General features: G+C 30.2%; 1 protein-coding gene and 1 pseudogene across 1 annotated transcript; one reads left to right on the top strand and one right to left on the bottom strand.

The window, feature by feature from the left end:
• Positions 1-15,272, top strand: part of LOC111276705 (leucine-rich repeat receptor protein kinase HPCA1-like) — a 49,044-nt pseudogene extending 33,772 nt beyond the window's left edge.
• Positions 15,273-16,282: 1,010 nt separating this feature from the next.
• Positions 16,283-20,306, bottom strand: LOC111277982 (protein NRT1/ PTR FAMILY 4.4-like). The gene is made up of 5 exons (XM_022864428.2): positions 19,966-20,306; positions 19,315-19,532; positions 18,586-19,026; positions 17,842-17,984; positions 16,283-17,583 (listed from the first exon to the last, which is right to left on the bottom strand). Exons 1-5 carry the CDS (start codon positions 20,108-20,110, stop codon positions 16,686-16,688), a joined length of 1,845 nt encoding a protein of 614 aa, XP_022720163.2. The 5' UTR covers positions 20,111-20,306; the 3' UTR covers positions 16,283-16,685.
• Positions 20,307-22,445: the final 2,139 nt, after the last annotated feature.

Raw genomic sequence — 22,445 nt, 5'->3', positions numbered from 1 at the left:
ACCCAAAAATTTTCTTTTTAATAAAATTTTAATTAATTTTAAAATTTTTATTAAAAGAATAAGTTTTAATAGGTGGCCAATCACACATAACCAAAAAAGATTGGTGGCGACTTTATTCTTTTATTTTCAAATTCATCTAACGGTCCCCAAAACTATTACGACACACATACACCATAGATCTATTAGAGATGCATGCATAAATTGACATTCATGCATGCCATATGTATATATTCTTAAATTAATAGTCATTGAAGGAGATTTAATATTGAGTATGCCACCTGATAAGTACTAAACTAAAAAAGTTTTACATTTTTACATTTTTAATTAGCAGATTCAGCATCATTCAAATTTAATATGCATAATGTCATTATCATTAAAAAGTTTAAATCAGTTTAGACATCAAATAGTATTTTTTAAATGAAAACTTTTATGTGATTTTTTTAGCAAAACTTATGCATGTTTATCTTCTTGTATTTTTATGTAAAAAATCTTCTCCTTTTTGTAAACAAGTGGTTGGCTTATCTCCATTGTAAAACTGTATACTGACTGCTTGAAATTTCTTACATCAAATTTAACCAAAAATCAAGAAGAAAAGTTATGCATCAGTGAATTTTTTCAAGGTGAAAAAAATTCAGTGAAACATGACAAAATATCAAGGTTAGAAATTTATTTTATTTTATTTTTTAAAACTCTTTATTTTAATATTTATATACAATTAAATTTATGTATAACAAATTTTTTCAATAATAACAGAATTAATTGTTCAATTAATAGAACATGCAATTACTTTCAATTGATGAAAGCACCAATGGAGGATTATCCTAAGCAAAAAAAGAGAAAAAAGAATGATAGGTTATACATGGCTTTATCTTCTCCATATGACAAACAAGGTTAGTTTTATATGATTTTTAAATGCAAAATATATAATTGTATTTATTTCAATATTCTTTAGAATTAATATGAAATTTTAAACATTGTATACTTTTTCATTTTCCCTATTACATCAATTGAATAATATTTAATGTTGTAATTATTATGGTGCTAAAAAGATCCAATATCAGCCTCTACCATTTTGTTGTCAAACTAATCGAGTGAAATTAGCTACCATTTCTATTCCAAAATATTTATACCGTCTTTTTGTCTCTCAAAATGAAGAAGCCAATGAATTTCGAAAGCATATTAGTTCTTATAATAGTATGTTCTTATTCACATCTTTTGGAGTTAGGTTAGATAAAGATCTTGCATCTCCAAGATAAGGTATTTACAACTTTCGAGCACAAAGGCAAATATATCATGATATTTCAGCATTAGTTCTGGAAGAAAATACTTTATATTATTTTTAGCTATACTTTTATGATACTACTAATGAACTTCAAAATAGAGTGAAAACACAGTTGTGGAGACGTTAATAAAAATTTTAGAAGAAAATCTTTATGCTCAAGTCTTATGGAGATTAAAGGGTATAGGATTTTAAAATTCGTATTATAACAAATGCTAATCTATATCAACGAGTTTATAATCATCCATCTGCTAATCAAGTTATTGCTATATGGATTGAAGGAAACAACTCAAACATTCCATTTGAAAGAGATATCATAGTTCATGTTCACTTAAAAAGATAACAAAGTTAAACATTATTTTCGGTTGTTATGACCCCTTGCAGTATCCTTTACTTTTTCCAAATAGAGAAGTTGGTTGGCATAAAAATATTAAGAAAGTTATTTTGAATAATACTAATGAGAATGAAGCAAAAATTGGAAATACACCATCTTTTTGCTTAGTAGAAGAAATTTTTTAAAGAGAATGTGAAGATAATTATTGTGAACTTAATATTTTTAAAATTATTATATGTTTAATTTTTTAAATGTTATTTATTTGTCATTACTTTTATCATATCATAGATAGTAAAATTTTTATCTAGAATTTGTTACTTTCATTATTAATTGTTCATTTTTAAATTTTCACTTCTTATATAAATTTATACTTTGCTAACTGGTAAGAAAATATATGCACTATTCATTCAATCAAATCCTCAATAAATATTAGCTTCCTATGAAAAAAATTCTAATTTTTTATTTCATAATTTCTAATCATACTTTGTTAATTTTTTTTTTATATTTTTATATACTTGATTAATGTTATTTTTATGTTAAAGATTCACAACATTAATCTTTTAGTTACTTTAGCATTTGTACAAGTTTTTAACATTTCTGTAACTTATTGATATTTTGTTTCCTATAATAATCTTACGTTTTATTGTTAAATTGGTAGTTAAAGTACTAAACTCTAAAATTTGTTTATTACTTTAGGAATTATTGTAGAAAAGAGTAGAAATGTGTCAATAAGGAATATTATTGTTTCAATTTTCAAATAAGAAACTTTGAAATAACATTAACGATATACCTTTTTGCCAGGCGATTGTTTCAACAATTTGTCATAAATGTGTATATTATAATCAAAACATCAATCTGAATTGTATTAGGAAATTATTGATAGTGTAATAGCTAAAGAAGTAAGAGGAAGCCAAGTGGAAAAAAGGATAGTTCTTCTTGCAACTTTTATTAATGGCCTTAGAGACATGCTGCGTATGAACTAAAAGAAGGCTAAAGATAAACCAAATTTGACTTATAGAATATTTCATGCTAAATTGCAAGATCTTAAAAATCAATTTTTCAAGAAAGAAATATTCGAAAAAGTTGTAGCACATATCTATGTTATTGAATTTCAAAAAAGAAGACTTCTTTGTTCCCATATATTAATCATATTACAAGAAGGAAACAAGATTTTAACCGAAGATCAATTTGATAAATATGTTTATGTAAAATTGCTTGCAATATCTTCCATCATTGTTAATCATACAATAAAAAAGATAAAGAAATTAAGAAAGTGGTAAGTTATATATTTTCTTTAAATGCATCTCACTCAAATATTCTAGAAATAAAAGTTATTTTATACTATGTAATGAAAATATTAATTAATTTATTTATTAGGATTTCTGATTATAAAATTCACAACGTGACATCATACTCAATGCTTGAGAAGAAAATGAAAGAATTGGAAGTCACTTTGGAACAAATCGTTGATCCATTATTTGCAACTACAAAGGTTTATAATATTCACAATATTAAATTATTATTTTTGAAATACTATAAAATATTAATTTTCTTTAATTTTGTAGAATATGGTATATTCATTCAAAGAACTATAAGGAATATTACCAATAAAGAAAAACCTTGGTAAGATGCTTGCAAAGAATGCAAAGAGAAGGTAGAAATTGATGAAAACATCAACCAAGCATGGTGTAAACAATGCATAAAATTCACTACAAAATTTGGACCGAGGTAAGAAATTTCATTATAATAACATATTATATACATAAAATAAGTATGCATTTTTCATTCTAATCAAATGAAACTTCAAACTAATTTATATCATTTAAATAGGTATAGGGTAAAATAGAGATCAAGAAAGGAAAGTATTATATTCACTTTATCTACAAGCAATAAAAACTTTCATTGGTTGTGAAAATTCATAATATCTCAAGTACTTGAATGATAAGGTAATGAATTATTATTTACATAATTGTAATTTAATTTAATATAATATAAAATATTATTTATAATATTAATATTATTTAATTGTAAGAAGAAATAAAGAAAAGAAGAGAACTTGATTATTACAACAATTAAGTTTCAAGTCTAAATAAGGAATTTAAATTTTTAGTGCAAATAGATCAAAAGTAAGAGTTTGAACAAGTTAAACGACAATTGATTACCTAGTAAATGCATAAAAATGAAGATAAAAGATCTACAAACAAAGAAAAGAAAAAGAAAGTTCATGAAAAAGAAAAAAATAGAAAAGAAAGAAAATTCTCAATCCAGTTTGCTTATAATAGAAGATGATCCTCTAAAGAAATAAAATAAAAACAAAAAATAATGAAGAAGATGAAGATGAAAATGATGACCTTACACAAGAAGACTTTAAGAAAAAGTTTCTTAAAAGAAAGATCAAAATAGAGAAATATTGGATATTTATTTTTTATGGATCTTGTTTTTGAGTTTTTATATATTTATATTTTAAATTTTATTTAGAATCATAATGATTAATTTACTTTTATTATATAAAATTATTAAAATTAAATTATTATTATATTATATTTTATTATATATATATATATATATATAAATATTCCCTCGTTTGATAAAATGTCTAGATTATGCTTTCTCATTATCCATGTTAAGTACATGCTCTTAACAAGGTTTTAAATTGTACATCTTTAATACTCAAGACCGCTTTCATTGAATGTAATCTTTTTTACTTCAGTAATCTGAAAAACATTCTAAATCATCATTTGTAAATAACCAATTTATTGATATAAAATTGTGCTTTTAAGCTGCTGCTCTCCAATCATTGAAGGATTCATGCCAAAATATGCCACCAAGCTACGGTAAGTAAAATGATCCATATAGAGCACCATGGGAAGGAATCACATGCAATAGTTCAAGGATGACTGCATTATGAGTATTGTATAACAGTGGGTGTTTCTTTTTCTCAAACCTGAATGTGGGCTTTTCATGATCTTTTCTTTTTAAATTTGCAACTAATTCTCATCTACTGCTCGTTATCATAGTGTTATGTAATCTTAGGGGATTATTAACCGTAGGTCTCAAAGGGAAACTAAGTGGTGAAATTGGGGCACTAACTGAATTAAGATTCTTGTGAGTTTCTTTCTCATCATTTTTTTTGTTTGAAACAAAATAAATAACAACATTGGTTTTCAACTAAACCAGCAAGATTACTACATGGATAGTCTTAACATGGATTTTTGTTGCTCCATTGGTATATGAATAATTCTCAATCACATCTATTGAATGTACCTACTTTTAAAATTATTTAACTGTAGGGACCTATCATTTAATCAGGATCTCATTGGTTTTTTATCTCCACGATTGGGGGATTTGCAAAAGCTAAATATCTTGTAAGATTGCTACTTTATTGATACGATGAATCCAAATTTCTGTTCAACTAACATCCCTATGATATGAATTTCTTCTTACTTTCCTTTACGTATTTTATTTTTTAGAATCTTAGTTGGCTATGGTTTTACTGGTAATATTTCAGAAGAGCTTGAAAATCTTGTAGAGTTATCTTTCTTGTAAGAATTGCCATTGTACTAATAAAACTATATATATCGGTTTCACAATAAACTCTAACTTCTTATGCCTCTTCATTTCAAAACTACCCTTGTTTGTAAGGCCCTGGATTCAAATAATTTCACTGATAGAATTCCTTTCTCTTTGGAAAAGCTCTCTAACCTTTATTAGCTCGATTTGGCTAACAATTAACTGATGGAACCTATCCAGTTTTAGTACCCACCTACCAAGATTGGACATCCTTTTAAAGGCTAAACACATGTAAGTTTATTTTTCCAATCCACCTTCAGTGTGGAAAACAATGAAGAAAGTACTTGATTGTTATGTAGTTATATGTTTAGATCACTAAGTATTAACCAAATAAGAGCTTCATTTTTGTGAACTTGCAACCATTTTAATAAAAATAAGCATTCTGGTATCATTCCTTTGAAACTTTTCAACTTTGAGATGGTGCTAATACACATGTAAGTTGATATGCATCCATCCATCAATTTAGTTTGCATGGCAACCATCATAATGGTGTTGGGAGATTTGCCACACTTTGAGCCTATAAAAGTACACCAAATAACCCATATATACATGTTGGATACCATTTGAGTCCAAAAGCTTAAGTTATTAGATTCTTAGTCCTCCATGTATATATAGGATATCTCATTTAGATTTTTTAATGATGTAAGATTTTTTACTCACATGTGAACCAACCTAACAATCTTTTCCGTTCACTTGTGAGTTTTTATCAAGTCTCACCTCAACTCCCTTGTGCAAGTAAGTTCTATCAACACCTCCTTTAAGTTAGGCAACCTCACTTCTTGAATGGTCTTATTGCACTTTAGGCTCCCCCATGCAAGTAAGTTCTATCAACACCTCCCTGGGGCTAGGTAACTTTGCATCTTTGATGGTCTTAGTGCACTTTAGGCCCAACATTCAACCTTGCTTCTCTTTGGGTCTAGGTTATCTCAATGCCCCTCAAGTTTGCACTCAATCATAGCATACAACCTTATTGCACCTTATTGCCTATGTTGTCTTAGTGCCTCTCAAACTTACAATCAATCACAGCCTTATCTTTGCACTCTGTCATAGGTTGACTTGATACATCACTTTTTTTCTTAGGTGTTTCGATTCTACACACTCATTACATCCAAAGTTGAACCTTTCACTCTAATATTGACGTTTGAGCACATGGAGTTAATGGACGTGGTCAACCTTCGATCTACTAACAATCTCTCCCTTAGTAACACCATTGGGACTCAAACCCATAACCTTGGCTTTGATACTAGTTATTGGAAGATTTGTCACACTTAAAGCCTATGGAATCACTCCAAAGAGCCCATACATATATGTTGAACGTCACTTGAGCCTAAAAGCTTAAGCTATTAGATTCTTAGATCCTCCATGTATATATAAGTCATCTCATTCATATTTTGTAGTAATGTGTGATTTTTTCCTTACATGTAAACCATCCCAACAATCCTCTCTTGTGTGAGAAATCTTCAAACTACAAGCACAAGGATACAAGCAATTTACGTGAAAAACTTTCCCAAAATAAAAAGTAAAAATCACATAAATTTATTGTGTCCTTGTACTTGTGGTTTAAAAATTTATTTGTTAGCTCTATTTATTTAATTCTTGCTCGATTCACACAAAAGAAGGATAATTTAATTTTTTGTTGCTTGACATATTCAGTTTGAATATTGTTTAAGGTCATTTTATCCCATCAAAGTAGTTTCAGAGCCAAGTTTCCAACATCCCCTCATGAACCAGGCATAGAAGCTCTCCCCTATGGCTCGATGTGTGAAAGGCAAAGATTGTTAAGGTTATCCCACATCAATTATGGAAGGGGATTTGCTGTTGTAGATTGTGTTCGTGAGATCGGAGATATGCAAGAGAAAATACTGCAACAAGGCATTAGTTACATGTAAAGTCAACCATATGAAGTTGATTTGGCTACATGAGTGTTGACCATCTTTTTTGAATAAGGTGGAGTCAACATTAATTTGACCATATGTAGTCGAGATTTCTTGAAGGTTAATATTGTGGTAGAATTTGTGTCAAGTTGAAGATTTGCTAGATATTAACTCAAATTCTAATTGAGAATTGGTTTGAATTCCAGTGAAATTCTATTAGTTAAAGAATTACTTGATAATTAAGTTTATTTAAAGATAAATATTCTTAATGGGTAAGAGTGTTTAGTAAATAGAAACTCTTGATGATCAAGTAATAGAGCTTTATAAATATAAAGTGAGTATTAACTTTTAAAATTATAAAAAAGTTATGAGATCTCTATAAGACAAATAGGTTTGTAGGGATGTGAAAAAGAGTTTGTTTGGGAAAACACCAATTGCATGGGATAAAAGATATTTTATAGGTTATACATTAGAAAGCATGAAAACTGGAATTGTTTCAAGGGCTCAAGATTAGTGTTTGTTTATGGTGTTTTGTACTATTTGTAATCTCTACATTTATAGTGAATTTTTTCTCTCATCCATGGATGTAGGCAATTGGGTTGAACTACGTTAAATATTGCCTCTTGTCACGTTAAATATTACCTCTTACTAGTGATTTATTTTGTATTAATCTCATTGTGGAATTTGTTTCTACTTAAAAAATCCCAACAAATGGTTTGTAGTGTTCCAATGACTGACTATTTGATGGAAATCAATTTACTGGGAACATCTCGTCCACATTAGGACACGTTCAGACTCTCGAGGTTTTGTGAGTCAAAAATTCCTAAGCTAATTTTCTTTCCTTGGTAAATTTACTTTGCTCTATTAAGTTCCTCTTTTAACACTAATGGCAATGCTTACATTTCCAATCTGAAACTGTCGACTTGATTGGAACACTTTGACAGGAGGTCCCTTCGAATCTCAACAACCTTACAAACCTCAATGAATTGTGGGTATTTACTTTTTCAGTTTGATTATATTGTGGTTACTGAACTTGCTTCCTGATGAAAATTTTGCTTTCCTACAGGAATTTAGCACACAATATTCTTATTGGCCCTTTACCGGACTTAACCTCAATGAATACCCTCAATTATATGTAAGTGAAAGAATAGGAGTTTCCTTCTTCAGGTGTGATGGTTTATTTGTTTTCCATAGTAATAAATCTTGATCCATCTAATTTTACAGGGATCTTAGTAACGATTCATTCGACCCAACAGAGGCACCAGTTTGGTTCTCAACCTTATCGTCACTCATTACTCTGTGCGTAACTAGTCACCAAAAAAGAATCCTAGTCTTCCTTTAACTATTTCTAAAACTCATGCAAAATTTTATAATGTGTAGTGTTATTGAACATGGATCACTTAAAGGGCCTGTACCACAAAAGCTTTTCAACTTCCCACAGATACGGCAAGTGTGAGTATTGACTCGAATACATAATTACCATTTTTAAAAGGTCGTTATTTAAGAAAAGAGAAGGTGCATGATTCCATTCAGGTCATCTTGATCTTTTGACAGGAAACTACGAAACAATGCCTTTAATGGCACATTGAACTAGGGTGACAGTGTTGGCACTCAACTTCAACTTGTTGATTAGCAGAACAATCAGATTTCCTCAATAACTCTGGGGTCTGGATATACAAATACTTGACGTAAGAAATTTCATGGGTGTTAATTGTCGTCAGCTAGAACGAGAATCTATATTTTCCCCTATCATACTTATTTGTCAATGTTATTTAGTTCAGTCTTATAAGCAATCCTGTGTGCACAACTGCTGTCTCAAACACTAATTATTGTCGATTCAACAACAAAACACAAAATCCTATTCCACCATTCTAGCTAATTGTGGAAGTAAATCATGCTCCATTGATCAGAAGCTTAGCCCCCAAACTCGTGAATGTGCCTATCCATTTGAAGGAACATTGTATTTCGAAAGACCCGTGTTCAGGGAATTGTCCAATGTGAATATGTTCCATTCATTAAAAATGAGCCTTTGGCTCGAATTGGACCTAATGCCTGGTTCAATATTCCTTCAGAATCCTTTCTTCAATGTTGATGACTACCTTCAAATCCAGCTGGCACTCTTTCCAACAAAAGAAAAAAATACTTCAATAGATCAGAAGTTCAGAGAATTGGATTTGATTTAAGTAATCAAACCTACAAGCCGCCTCCAAAGTTTGGACCCTACTATTTTATTGCTTCTCCTTATACTTTCCCAAGTAACTTTAATTGACTATAACTTTGATCATACCCTATAAAACTGATGGATTGACAAATCAAATTAAATAATATGCTTTAGTCTCATGTGGAACTTCAGTTACAACTGAAGTAATCATTGCTGTAGCAACTGGGGCTGTTCTTTTGGTTCTAGGACTTTTCAGAGTTGGAATATATGCTGTTGGACAAAAGAAATGTGAACAAAAAGCTACTGGGTTGACTAAACTATTTGGTAATTAGTAATACTTGAAATCACTGTTTTCCCTGCCAATTTAGCAGTTGGGATAGGAACTTGTAAGTGGTATTGATCCTTCATATCCTCCAGCATCCTGGGTGCCAAGTGGCAAAGACAGTGGCGGTGCACCACAGTTGAAAGGAGCAACGTGGTTTTCATATGATGAACTCAGAAAGTGCACCAATAAATTTTCTGAAAGAAATGAATTAGGATTCGGAGGGTATTGAAAGGTAAACGTCCAAGTTTGTCAGAGGAGTTTTATGAATTACTGTTGCAATTGCTAAAATAGCTTTCATGTCCGATGCAGGTATACAGAGGAATACTATCTGATGGACAAGAAGTGGCAATTAAAAGAGCTCAGAGTGGATTAATACAGAGTGGGCTTGAATTCAAGACTGAAATTGAATTGCTTTCAAGAGAACATCACAAAAACTTTTTTGGTTTTTGTTTTGAACAAGGAGAACAAATGCTGGTTTATGAATTTATGGCTAATGGAACACTTCGAAGGAGCCTATCAGGTAAGTTTACCTTATGAAGCAGGTGTAACATGCGAGTAAAAGATAAAACAATGAGATTAGTAAATTTATTTTGGCCCATAAGATTGATGCGTTAATCATGGGAAAGATTGCTTAATTTTGGCATTGAAAATGTGATGGTTATCTTTGCGACAGGTTATCATCTGCACCTTTAGAGAACCATTCTTTTTTTTTTTTTAATTTTAACCTAGAGTTTCATTTATGTGCCTGATGGGAACTCCATGGAAATTGCACTTATTAATAATGTAGGTGATGGGCTATCTCTTTTGATATCTGACATGGAATCACATGTGTTGTAGAGAGATGTGGCATTTCTGTTGACTGGAAAAGGATAGCGAGTTAGAGGATTAGCTTAACTACATGAGCTTGAAAATCCTTCTATTATCCACAGAGATATTAAGTCCAGCAACATTTTGTTGGATGAAAATTTAACTGCAAAACTCGCAGACTTTGGCTTGTTGAAGCTGGTATCTGTTGTGGTATTGAGAAAGAAAATGAAATACTAACCATAAAAAAACAAAAATAAGGATATAAGCTAGGAACACACACTCACACTTCATTTCTTTACCATATAATTTATATAAAAGCATTAGGTGTAGTAGTTGATACATGTCTCCTTGTTTCAAAAAGTTTCACATAGTTTTTGATTAATGCTATGTTTAGATAAATATTAATAAAGCAAAGGAAAAAAACAGAAAAAAAAAAGTTTTTAAATGAAAGGAAATGATATATGTAACCCTTATTTGGATAATTAAAATTAATAAGAGAAAGGAAAGAAAAGGAATTTTAATAACTATTGTTTAGATAAAAAGTGAAAAAGAAAGAAAATGATTCGTTATAATAATTTTTTTCAATTATAACTTTTCATTACTTGTGATTTTAGAGCACTCTCGAATCATAATATGTTTATTATCTTGTTTGACTTCTCAATTATTGCTATATCAATGGTCTCATTTCTTTATTTATCCATCTACAAAGTAAAATATTAACAATAATTATTATTATCGTAAAAATAAATACACTAACACTTGTATGAAAGAAAATAATATTAAAACAAAATTGAATTAGAGAATTTTGAGACATGAGGCATTTAACAATAAATCATACATAGTACTAATAATAATACTAATATTTATTAATTACTCACATATATTAATTATTAAAATAAAAAAATTTTGAACTAGTTTAACATCTGATAAACTCAAAAAAATATGTCCGTTCATATTCAATCATTCATCAAAATCAAATCACTAAAAAATTGTAAAAAATTTTTATATTGGAAGAGATATATGAAACTTATTTGAAAAAAGAGAAGGTTTTGAAAAAATTATAGGATGATTGTGATTTGCTTATATTACTTTGATTAGGTTTTTAGTATTAATAAAAAGATGGATATAATAGTGTTTTTATAAAAAAAAAAATTCAACTTTCTTTTCCCTAGCTTTTCCTTCAAATTGAGGTATTAAAAAAATTGGGTTTATAAGAGAAACCAAAGGTTATTTGGTTTATAAGAGAAACCAATCTACCTCTTTCTTTAAATTAAAATTTTATCTAAACAAGTGGAAGGGGGTTTTGTTTCCTTTACTTTACTTTACTTTCCCTTCCTTCAATCCAAACATACTGTAAGTTCAACTATCACCATTAATAATATATTACAAGATTTCAAAAGGCTTAACATTATTGATGTGCAAATTTCAAAAGTTATTGTCCTTATTGTAAGAAAATCTCAAATTCTAACACTTCTCAAGATTTTTCTTTGAGATTCTACGTTTAGTCCTTAAAAATTCAAACCTTGCTTTTGGAAGAACTTTAGTCGTTATGTCAGCAATCTGATATTTAGAGTAACAGTGTATTAAGTTTACTTTACCAAGTTTTTCAACTTCTCTAACTGTATGAAACTTCATATTGATGTACTTAGTTTTGCCCTGTTGAACTAGATTCATTATGATTGCTATAGTAAATTTGTTGTCAACCCATATTGCAATAGTTTCATTTTAGTATTACTTCAAATCTGTCAAAACTTTTCTAAGCCAAATAATTTGATTTACTACTGCAGCAGTAGAAACATACTCAACTTCAGCTAAGGGTTGAACCACCACATCTTGCTTTTTTGAATTTAAGGAGAAACCATCACTGCCAAAAGAAAAAACATAACTTGAAGTATTTTTGGAATCATTCACACTTCTTGCCCAGTCACTATTTACATATCCTTAAAGCTTGTTGCTTTATGCTTTAGTTACCATATGTTATAATTAACTGTACCTCTGATATATCTCTAGTGAACTTGACTAAGAGATTACATGAATCTTAAAAGCAAACTTGCTGAGTACATTATAACATGTTTAATGGCTAAAAGATACGGCAAACTCCCAATTAAGCTTCTGTATACAGAAACATCATCCTTGTTTGCTATGTCATTCTTTGACAATTTTTCATTAGCCACCAATGGTGTAGCCACTTATTTGCACTTTTTCATATTGAACTTCTTTAAGATCTCTAAAGCATATTTTCTTGGTGAAATGAAAATCCTAACATCATCTTGACTGATTTACATTCCAAGAAAATATCTCATTTTGTCTAAGTCAAACTTTTCAAAGAAAAATCTCAAAGGGGAGTGTTAGACTTTGATATTTTTCTATAGTATGGACAATAGCTTTTGAAATTTATTTATCAGTAATGTTAGCTTTTTGAAATCTTATAATGTATTATTAATGGTGTTAGTTGAACTTAGTCAAAAACCATGTGAAACTCCTTGAAACAAAAAGACATGTATCAACTACTATTCCTAATACTTTTGTATAAATTATATGGTAATGAAATGAAGTGTGAGTGTGTATTCCTAGCTCATATCACTTTTTGTTCTCTACGGTGAGTATTTCGTTTTCTTTCTCAATACCACAATAGCCATATTGACATACAACATATATATCATTTTTATCATGTAAGCTAGCCAAATTTTAAACCAAGTTATTTACATGCATGTTCTTCAAAGTTGAATAACTAAAATGGCCACCTCTCAAGAACACTTACAAGTACCTTTTCAACAATCCTTTTATTTGACAATTCTTCTTCATGCAGCCTTAGTTAGTATGAGTCCATTAGAATACTTCTTAACATTCTCAATATCTTTCATCTTTAGAACTTGAAACTCCCTTCATAAGTTAGGCATTTGAATTTGCCTTGTTTTGTCACTCTTATGGAACTCTTCCTTAAATTTGTCCCATGTTGTTTTGGTTGTTTCATAAGTCACTATTCTTGTCAAAATCATATCTGACACAACTGAATGGATGTAAGACAAAGCTTTGTATCTTTTGAAAACCTCTTCACTTTGTTGTTTAATTTAAGCAATTATTGGATTTGCTTTTAAAGTGGATGAATCTCTTCCTGTTTCCACTACTTCCCACAAATCAAATGCTTTCAAAAGACTTCATTTTTACTGACCAAATAGAATAATTTTCTCCTATAAAAATAAGAGGTGATGGAGTTGCAAAACTGTTAAAAGCCATGTAGTAGGTTCTAAAAGTTTTAAGGAATGAAGTTTTTCTAGTTTGCATTCTAACTTATAGCGCTTAAGATCATTTCTAATGCTCCGATACCATGTTTTGGTATTAAGAAAAAAAATAAAATTTTCATTGTAGAGAACAAAAATGGGATATGAACTAGGAACAGACACTCACATTTCATTTCATTATCATATAATTTATACAAAAGCATTAGTTGTAGTAGTTGACACATGTCTCCTTATTTCAAGGAGTTTCACATGGTTTTTGACTAAGTTCAATTAACATTATTAATAATATGTTACAAGATTTCAAAATGTTAACATTATTGATAGATAAATTTCAAAAGCTATTGTCTCTAACAATAACATACAATTCAAAAGGTCATGTTTCAACCCAAGTTAAAGGTACATCAGTGAGTACTTTTAACATGCTTCAATTATATCCATGTCAAGAGGAGAGGTGATCAAAAAAGACATAAGCTATGAGGGAAGATATCAGTTTTTATTGGAATCTTATTAATTAGTATGACATATTGATGCAATTATATATACATATATAAATATATATATGATTCATTCTCGCTAATGTGATATCATAATCAAATAGGTTCTACTTATATTTTTAAATTTTTTTAATTATATATTTCTCTTGTTGATTCCTATTTAATCATAATTTACTCTTGGCTAATTGTTCATAAAATGGTGCATCAGATTTTTATCAACTTGTCTATTAAAAATCAATAATATTCTTTCATATGTTATCCACTAAAAGCTAAAACTATATATGGAATTTTATCTCTAATTCTTAAATGAAATAAATTTTATTGCAAGGTTAACTAGATCCTGAATATTACATGACCCAAAAATTAACTTAAAAGAGTGATGTTTACAGTTTTGACATGGTAATGCTTGAACTTATAACAACCAAGCAACCTATTAAGAAAGGTAAATACAATATTGTGTGCGAGACACGAAAAAAACAATGGATAAGGATGATGAAAAGAATTATGGATTGAGGGAGTTAATGGATCCAAGCATTAGAAGTAAAGAAAATCTTGTAGGACTTGGAAAATTCTTGGAGTTGGCAATGTGTTAAAGATTCAGCTATAGACCATCCAACAATTAGCCAAGTAGTAAAGGCCATTGAAACCCTATTGCAAAATGATGGGAAGAATACAAACTTAACAACTACTTTTGGCTTCTACCATTGATTTTGGAGGTGCAAAATTAGTTTCTATTAAACACCCTTAGGGCAATACTTTACCTTATAAAAAAGATGTCAAAAACAGTGATGCTTTCAACTGCAATGGTGGATACAGACTTTCTACAAAGCTTGAATCCAAGTAGATCATCTAGCTTTCGTCCTTCCTCTTCATTAATTTTTTGTTTTTTCTTTTCTTAATTAGAATCTTCACAAGTGTTTTTTTTTTTTTTTTTTTGAATTCTAGATGGCCTAGCTATCCTTGTTATCAAGAGAAATGAAATAAGACATATGTAAGGAAGTTAATGTTACATAAAGGTTACTCACTCTCTCTCTCTCTCTATATATATATATTAATGTCAACAACATTGTGATAATTAATGTAGGCAAAAGCAATATATATGTGATATAATTAATAAGCATATATATAGATTAATATCTAATAATTTATGACATAATATTCATTTAAACCCATATATGTTAAAGCAAATTTGTTTATAAAACATTTACTCCCTTTATATCATAGTAAAATGGAGATCAATTCAATATAAAAAGAATAAATTCAAGAGCAAACAATTCAAATGTAAAGGCAAATATTTTCAAATGTAAGAATAAATATACTAATATATCCAATTGAAGAATTTTAAGACAATAATTGCAAAGTTATTACATAATATATAGCATGAGCAAAGAGATATAGTATTGTTAGTGGATAAGTCTTATAAATCATGTCATATAATCATGTTTTAGATAAAATATGCTTTTTGAATATAAGGTTTTCAAGAAAGTATTTCATCAAAATATTTATCAATGTTAAACAAAAATAGACATTTAAGCGTAAATATATTCAAACAAAATTTATACTCTATGACTTCTCTCCCTTTTTTTAATAACAAAAGGAGAAAAAAAATCAATTTAAAATGCAAATAATAATTTTTGCTTAAAAACATAAGCTATATTAAAGATAAACACATATTTTTGCATGATAAAGAACATCCCATGAAAGTTAAATAGTTCATTAACATCTTTATCTAACAACTTTTAAGGAACAAATATATCTCAAGCATATGGAATGCTTTAAAATATATCACAATCAATAATTCTCAAGTGATTAGGAATCTTCCATAAGCATATGCAATACAAAGCAATACCCATAAGAACCATAAGCTCATATATCATTTAATAAGGAATGACTATAATAAGGTTCTAACCATCACGCTATATCAAAAATCATAAAAGCATTATTGCTCAAATGTTTCAAACAATCCGATGTAGAGAAATATACCTAATCCAAACACACATGAGCATTTAAATTCAATTTGGACTTTTAAAATCAATTTATCTTAATAAAGTTGACTTTAGGCTTAAAAATTGTATTTGGACTTTCAACACTAAATTTTAGGTTTTTAAGCCTATATAACCTAATTTAAAATTAACCCAAATTAAATAGGATTGGACCTAAACCCACGCAAAATGACCCTATAAAATTGATCTTAAACAAAGCTCATTACCAGATAAATTCAATTAAAGTGCTTAAATAGGTCTAAATTGAAATGTCCAAAATAAGTATAAAAATCGGATAAACTCAAATTATCCTAGATAAAATTAAGTGTCTACAAACAAGTGAGCACAAAGTCATCAACTTACTAGCCAGCTAGCATAAGATAGGTGCATTAGGTGGCTCTAAGACTATACTTTGGTAATTCAACTACATGAGCAATAGGCAGGTAATTACCTAGAATAATATCATAAGGAAAATCTTATTCTAGGGTACTATATCCGGCTGCATTCATTCATATGCTTCAATGTTTCTAAGACTATACTTTGGTAATTCAACTACATGAGCAATAGGCAGGTAATTACCTAGAATAATATCATAAGGAAAATCTTATTCTAGGGTACTATATCCGGCTGCATTCATTCATATGCTTCAATGTTTCCCTGCCTTGGTTTTCGAGGTCTTGTTCATGATACTGATCATCATGTGGTTCACCAAGTGACAGAGACGGGTTGTAAGAATAATATGAAGACCAGAAAAGATAATTGCAGAAGTTGAGGAGGCTAAGAGTGGCTAACATCCAATAGAAAAGGTCTAGCCTGCCCTTGTTGAGGTCGTTGTCACTAAGCCAGCCACTATGACTATGAGAGGAAGAGGATGTAATTCTGTTCACAAGGGAAACAAGTATGGAGCTAAGGTAGAACCCAAATGAGTATGAGCAGTAAGTCATGGCCGTTAGAAATGATTGTATCCCCTCCAAGGACTGTTTGTAGAAGAATTCTATAAGACCTACTGCGGTGAACATTTCTGATAGCCCAAAGATAAGAAATTGTGGAGCAATCCAAAAGATGGATACAGTCTCATTGGAATGTAAGGCTGAGATTCTTCTTTTTTTCTCCACCAGGGCAGCTGCAACCATTGAGAAAGTTGCAACAAATAGACCGATCCCAATCCTTTGTAAAGGAGTGATTCCAGAATCCTTTTCAGTGATTTTTCTAGCAATAGGAACGAATACTGTTTCATATAGTGGAACAACAAAAATAAGCATGATGTAAGGAATCGATTGCAAGGAAGCTGGTGGAATTTTGAATCCATTCATGATCCGCGTGTTCATAGTACTTCCTTGTTGGACTGAAAATGTTTGGAGCTGTGCTAAAATGGTGTTAAAAATGATGGTGCAGGCAAATATAGGAATAACCGAGATGATTATCTTCACTTGCTCGACTTGGGTCACTGTGCATAGTCTCCACGGACTCTCTTTTTTTCCATCCTGGATTTTGATACATGCCTTGTCAAGGAATCTACAACATGAATATGATGAAAATCATTAGAATCGTAAAATGCTCAACTTTAAACACGATTTTCATATCAAAATAGGAAAAACAAAATGAAAAGTCCTAATACAAATATAGCAGAGGTCCTATATCTCCCTGATGAAAACAGGACAAGATCTAGAGAGACTTCGGCATTGTGATATTATTGGTGGCTTCAACATCTTGCAATAAATATTAAGGTCCACTGTTTTTCTTAACGTTTTGAATCTTTCTATTCTACCCCACCTGAACTTGTCTGTATGAAGAAGGTTGCTGACATTGGCCGACATACCAGGAATCTGGTTTGGCACATTGTTTTGGCTTACATGGAGCAACTGTACATTTGAAGGGCAGATTTGCTTTCGTTTTGTTATTGCAGCAACAAAAACCTGTAAAAGTAGAAAGCAAACAAAAGGAACTGAATAGGTGGGGGGGGGGGGGGGGGGTTAAAGGCTATACATTCTATATTGATGCAATATTTCTTTCACTTTCTTCCTTTTAATTTGGTACACATCAGTTTTTCCTTTAATTGTTGATAAATTAATCGGCAAAGAGAAAAACTACTTCAATTAGCCGTCCAAACATAAAATAAGTTGAAAGAAAATACTTTTGGCTGTCCTAAAATGAACCAGCAGAAACCAGAGCCACAAAAAGATTGCTCAAGAATTTTAACTCAGTGAATTAAAATAATTCATATATAGAAGAGATATGCAAAAAGAAGATTTCATATCCTCAGCTTGGTAAAAAGAAGCAATAGAAAGTTTAAAGTTTCTTTCTTTTAGCTTTATTACTTTTATTGCTCATTAAGAAACAGAGCCTAAAAAGAAACTATTAGCTTCAAGGATAAAATAAAAGAAAACGGTTCTTGGTTAACAGGCCTGGAGATGCAGAAACTAGCTAGAACAAAGAACTTCAAAGTGTGAAGAAAGAAACTTGATCATGGTAAAGCTTTGTCTTGCCTAAAGAAAAAATAATTAAAAAAAAGGGCACCTGAGCAATTGGAGTGAAGATACTTCCTCTTGGTGGTTTGTTCCTATAAAGAAGCGTACCGGAAATCAAGCTTATCATTCCCATTGCCATAGCAGCAGCTGAGACGCCAAATCCAACATCCATTCCAGAATGAGTTTGGACCCAAACGACAAGAGTCAGTGCAATTAGCTCTCCCATGCAAAAAGCAAAGTATGCTATATTGAAGTAAGTTGAGAGCTTCTTGGATTGCTTTGAGTCTTCCCTTCTGAATTGATCAGCCCCCAGAGATATTATGTTGGGTTTGAGGCATCCACTTCCTAAAGCCACCAAGTAGAGTGCAAGAAAGAATATCAAGGCTTTGTAGCCCTTTGCCTCCAGACATTGATCTCCATGAGACACCATATCACAATGGGGTGGCCTCAGTTGCGGAAGATGTGCTTGAATGGAAAGTAATATAAAACCCTGCAAAACATTATCCTGTAAGTGTCAAGCCAGTAGGCTTCCATGCCAGTACTGATTGCTGCTGGAAAACACTGGGCTGTAAAATAAAACCATTGATCACAGAAACATTCACCTACACCTTACTTTACAATAAGACCGGCTTGTAGAAGTTAAATGGATTAGCTGGGATGCCAAGGGAGACAAGAGTGTGGAGAATCCAAATTGAAGATACATATATAGTGCTTGAATTATGAAAGATTTAGCAGAAAACCACTAAAAGGGAACGCACCAGAGAAAACGATTACTTACAGAGAGCTCCACAAATCCAAAAATTAACATGGTCCAGAAGCTCCCCAGATATGAATCTGAGAGGAACCCACCAACTAGTGAGAGGATGAACACAGTTCCAATAAAGTTGGTGACTATGTTGGCAGACTTTGATAAGGGAAAATGCATCTCATTGAAGACATAAGTTATTAGATTGTTCCCAACAGCGGCAATCGCCATCATCTCGAATGCTTGAAGACCTGAAATCAACCACCAGTAACAGAAGATTAATTCCCAGTCGTGAGATGCATATTGCATAACGTAAAAGAAAACAGTATTAAATATGCTTTCGACTCTACTGCTTCCACCATTAAATTTGGATTATAGTATGAGTATCCACTTCACTACTGAAAGTAGTTGCAGAACGGAACTAAGAAGGCGATTAGCAATCTTATATAAAGTAAACAGCCAGCATAGTCAAACTGTCTTGCCAAATTTGCTAGGAGAAAGAGGAAACAGTTTGAAAGAAGTGCAAAATGAAATTGTTTACTGATTTATGGTTCAGCATACAGTGGCGAGACCTGTTTATCTTGGAATTCACAAGAGACTGAGAGAAAAACAAGACATGAGTGGAAGCTAAAGCACAAGAAAGTATGCTATAGGCACGGGAGAAAGAGGAAGAGAGATAGAGACCAAGGACGAATACAGCAGCAGTTATTCCACCATGCTTGTTAGCCTTCCAGGGTCTGCCTCTGCAATCAACAGATACTTCATCCACAACACCAGACATGGAATCTCCATCGAAGTATTTCTTTCTTGTCTTCTCTGTACAGTCCATAATGTTCCTAGCTAGTCTTTGGTGTCTATTATATACTAGAATCAATTGACAATGTCCAAAAATACAAAACAGAAACAATATATTATAAAGTGTTTCAACTTCAAAACAAAAGCCTCTCTTTGCAGAGCCTTTCTTTTCGAATTTGGAGGCAATGTTCACAACCAAGTTACCCTCGTATTTATAATATTATCCTGCATTTCCTCGTTGCCTATCTTTTTTCATATCTTTGGCACTCCTTGCCAAGTTGACTTAGCAGCAGTGGCATGTCCCATCCATTACATGAATGTGCTCAAAAAACTTGGCCAAGCAAATCAGCTCCCAGAATCAGGTAATATCAATAGGTTTGGATCTTCCCACTCAGCGCTAGAATCTAGATGTTGGTGGTTCAGTTGCCATGGAGACTACACGTAAAGCCGAAAATTAGTCATTCGTATATATCATGATAACTTTGGTTGGTATGTCATTTCTCAAATGTGGGTCATAGGCTACAAATCATCTTATAATTCCACTCCCTTGTGTTCATCTTATTAATTAATTGAGTCTTTGAGGAAGATAGCTTTCAAATTTGCATTTTAAGAGAGTTGACAAAATTAATTAATACGCAAAAAAATTAGTTTAATTTATCCAAATCCGAATCTGATTCAATTAAATTTTATTAAAAAAAATCAAAAGTTTAAATTTAAGTTAACCTAAATTCAAAATAAACCACATCAAATCGTCTTAAAAATTTATTAACTTGAAATAAAACGAAATTAAATTAATTTGATTTTAAAATTGAATAATTTACATCTGAAATAATTTAAATTTGATAATCTAAATTAAAATAATCTAAGTATCAAATATAAAAAATACAGACTTAAAATCTATTAAATTTGTAATAACTCTATTCAAAGTAACGAACACAAACCTGTATTCTATAAATTTTAATTCCCCCAATGGCAGACAAGTAGGGTGCAGCTTCCATTTTTTTTTTTTTTATCTTTTTATCTGTGCGAAGGTTTCAAAATTCAAACTTTATGTATTTCCAGACCAATTATGAAAGCACGGAACTTTGTAAGTTTAAATTCACTTTTTTTTTTCTTGAAAAAGAGGGTAAGATTGGTGGACAAAAAGTTTCAATTTGATGGCCTGCCCCATCAACTTTATAAACCCAATGTATCATTGGAGTTCAATTTAATTTGTTTTGTTTGTGAGATCTTATTCTACCGAGCAATTGTGAAGCTGAAAGAAAACATTTGGGAAATTATTGTTTGTGAAACTATGGCCATCTATCGTTCTTAAGCTACAGCTTATGCAATAATTCAACATAAACAAGCTCATGTATATATTGTATATCTAATTCTCTATTCCTTCTATATATATATATATATATATATATTTTGCCCTTTTTGCCAAATTCTTCAAGTGCTCTCTGTACTCATGTTAATTATTGATTTTATATAATCCTTACACTATAATTTCTTTAAGACGTGATGATATATATGACAAAATTTTAAAAATTTATATTTGATATACTATATGTATAAATTTTATACGTTATCAATAAATTATATAATATCATCTCATTAATGATAAATTTTTTTTAAAAAATCAAGTTTTTTTTATTTATTTTAGAGGTTTGTATCTATATACTAACATTTTATCAAATAATTGCCAATGAGATTTTGGCTTATTGACATTGACAAGGAAGAGATACTAAAATTTAAGGTTATGTTTGGTGCATATAATAATAGATATGATAGAATGATAATCATTATATATTATATTTAATTTGCATTTAATTGAAAAGAGATAAGATTATAAGAAGAATTATCATGCTCTTGATATATGATGATTCGATCTTCTTAAAATGGAAAAGATTATTTTTAATTTATGAAATTAAACTTATATATCCTATTATATCCTTAAAAATTACATTAATAATTTAAATTGTATAAAGTTTGAGGACGGATAATTTTGACTAATAAATAAATTATTTTATCATAATCCTTGTATAACAACTACAAGATAAGATAACATTATTTAATCTAATCATATTCATAATATCATTTTATCCTATCTTATTATAATTTTATATACCAAATACATACTTGAAGTATTACGTTTAAGTCTCACTGTATGTAAGTTTGATTGTTTAGTTAAATTATAATTTATTAATTGATTATTTAATAATGTAACTTGATTATAATATAATATTTGGTTATTTAATTGATTATATGTATATAATACTTGATAATGAATATAACTTTAAAAATATATATAAATATGTTTAAACAATGATAGCATGAGATAAATTGATAAATAGCAAAATTTTAGCCATGTGAATCATGATTAA

The sequence above is a fragment of the Durio zibethinus genome, chromosome 7 (genome assembly GCF_047325235.1).
Source record: "Durio zibethinus cultivar Kanyao isolate XHJ-2024 chromosome 7, ASM4732523v1, whole genome shotgun sequence".
NCBI classification, from domain to species: Eukaryota; Viridiplantae; Streptophyta; class Magnoliopsida; order Malvales; family Malvaceae; genus Durio; species Durio zibethinus.
The sequence above is the reverse complement of the archived record's forward strand: the minus strand, read 5'-3'. Positions and strand labels throughout refer to the sequence as shown.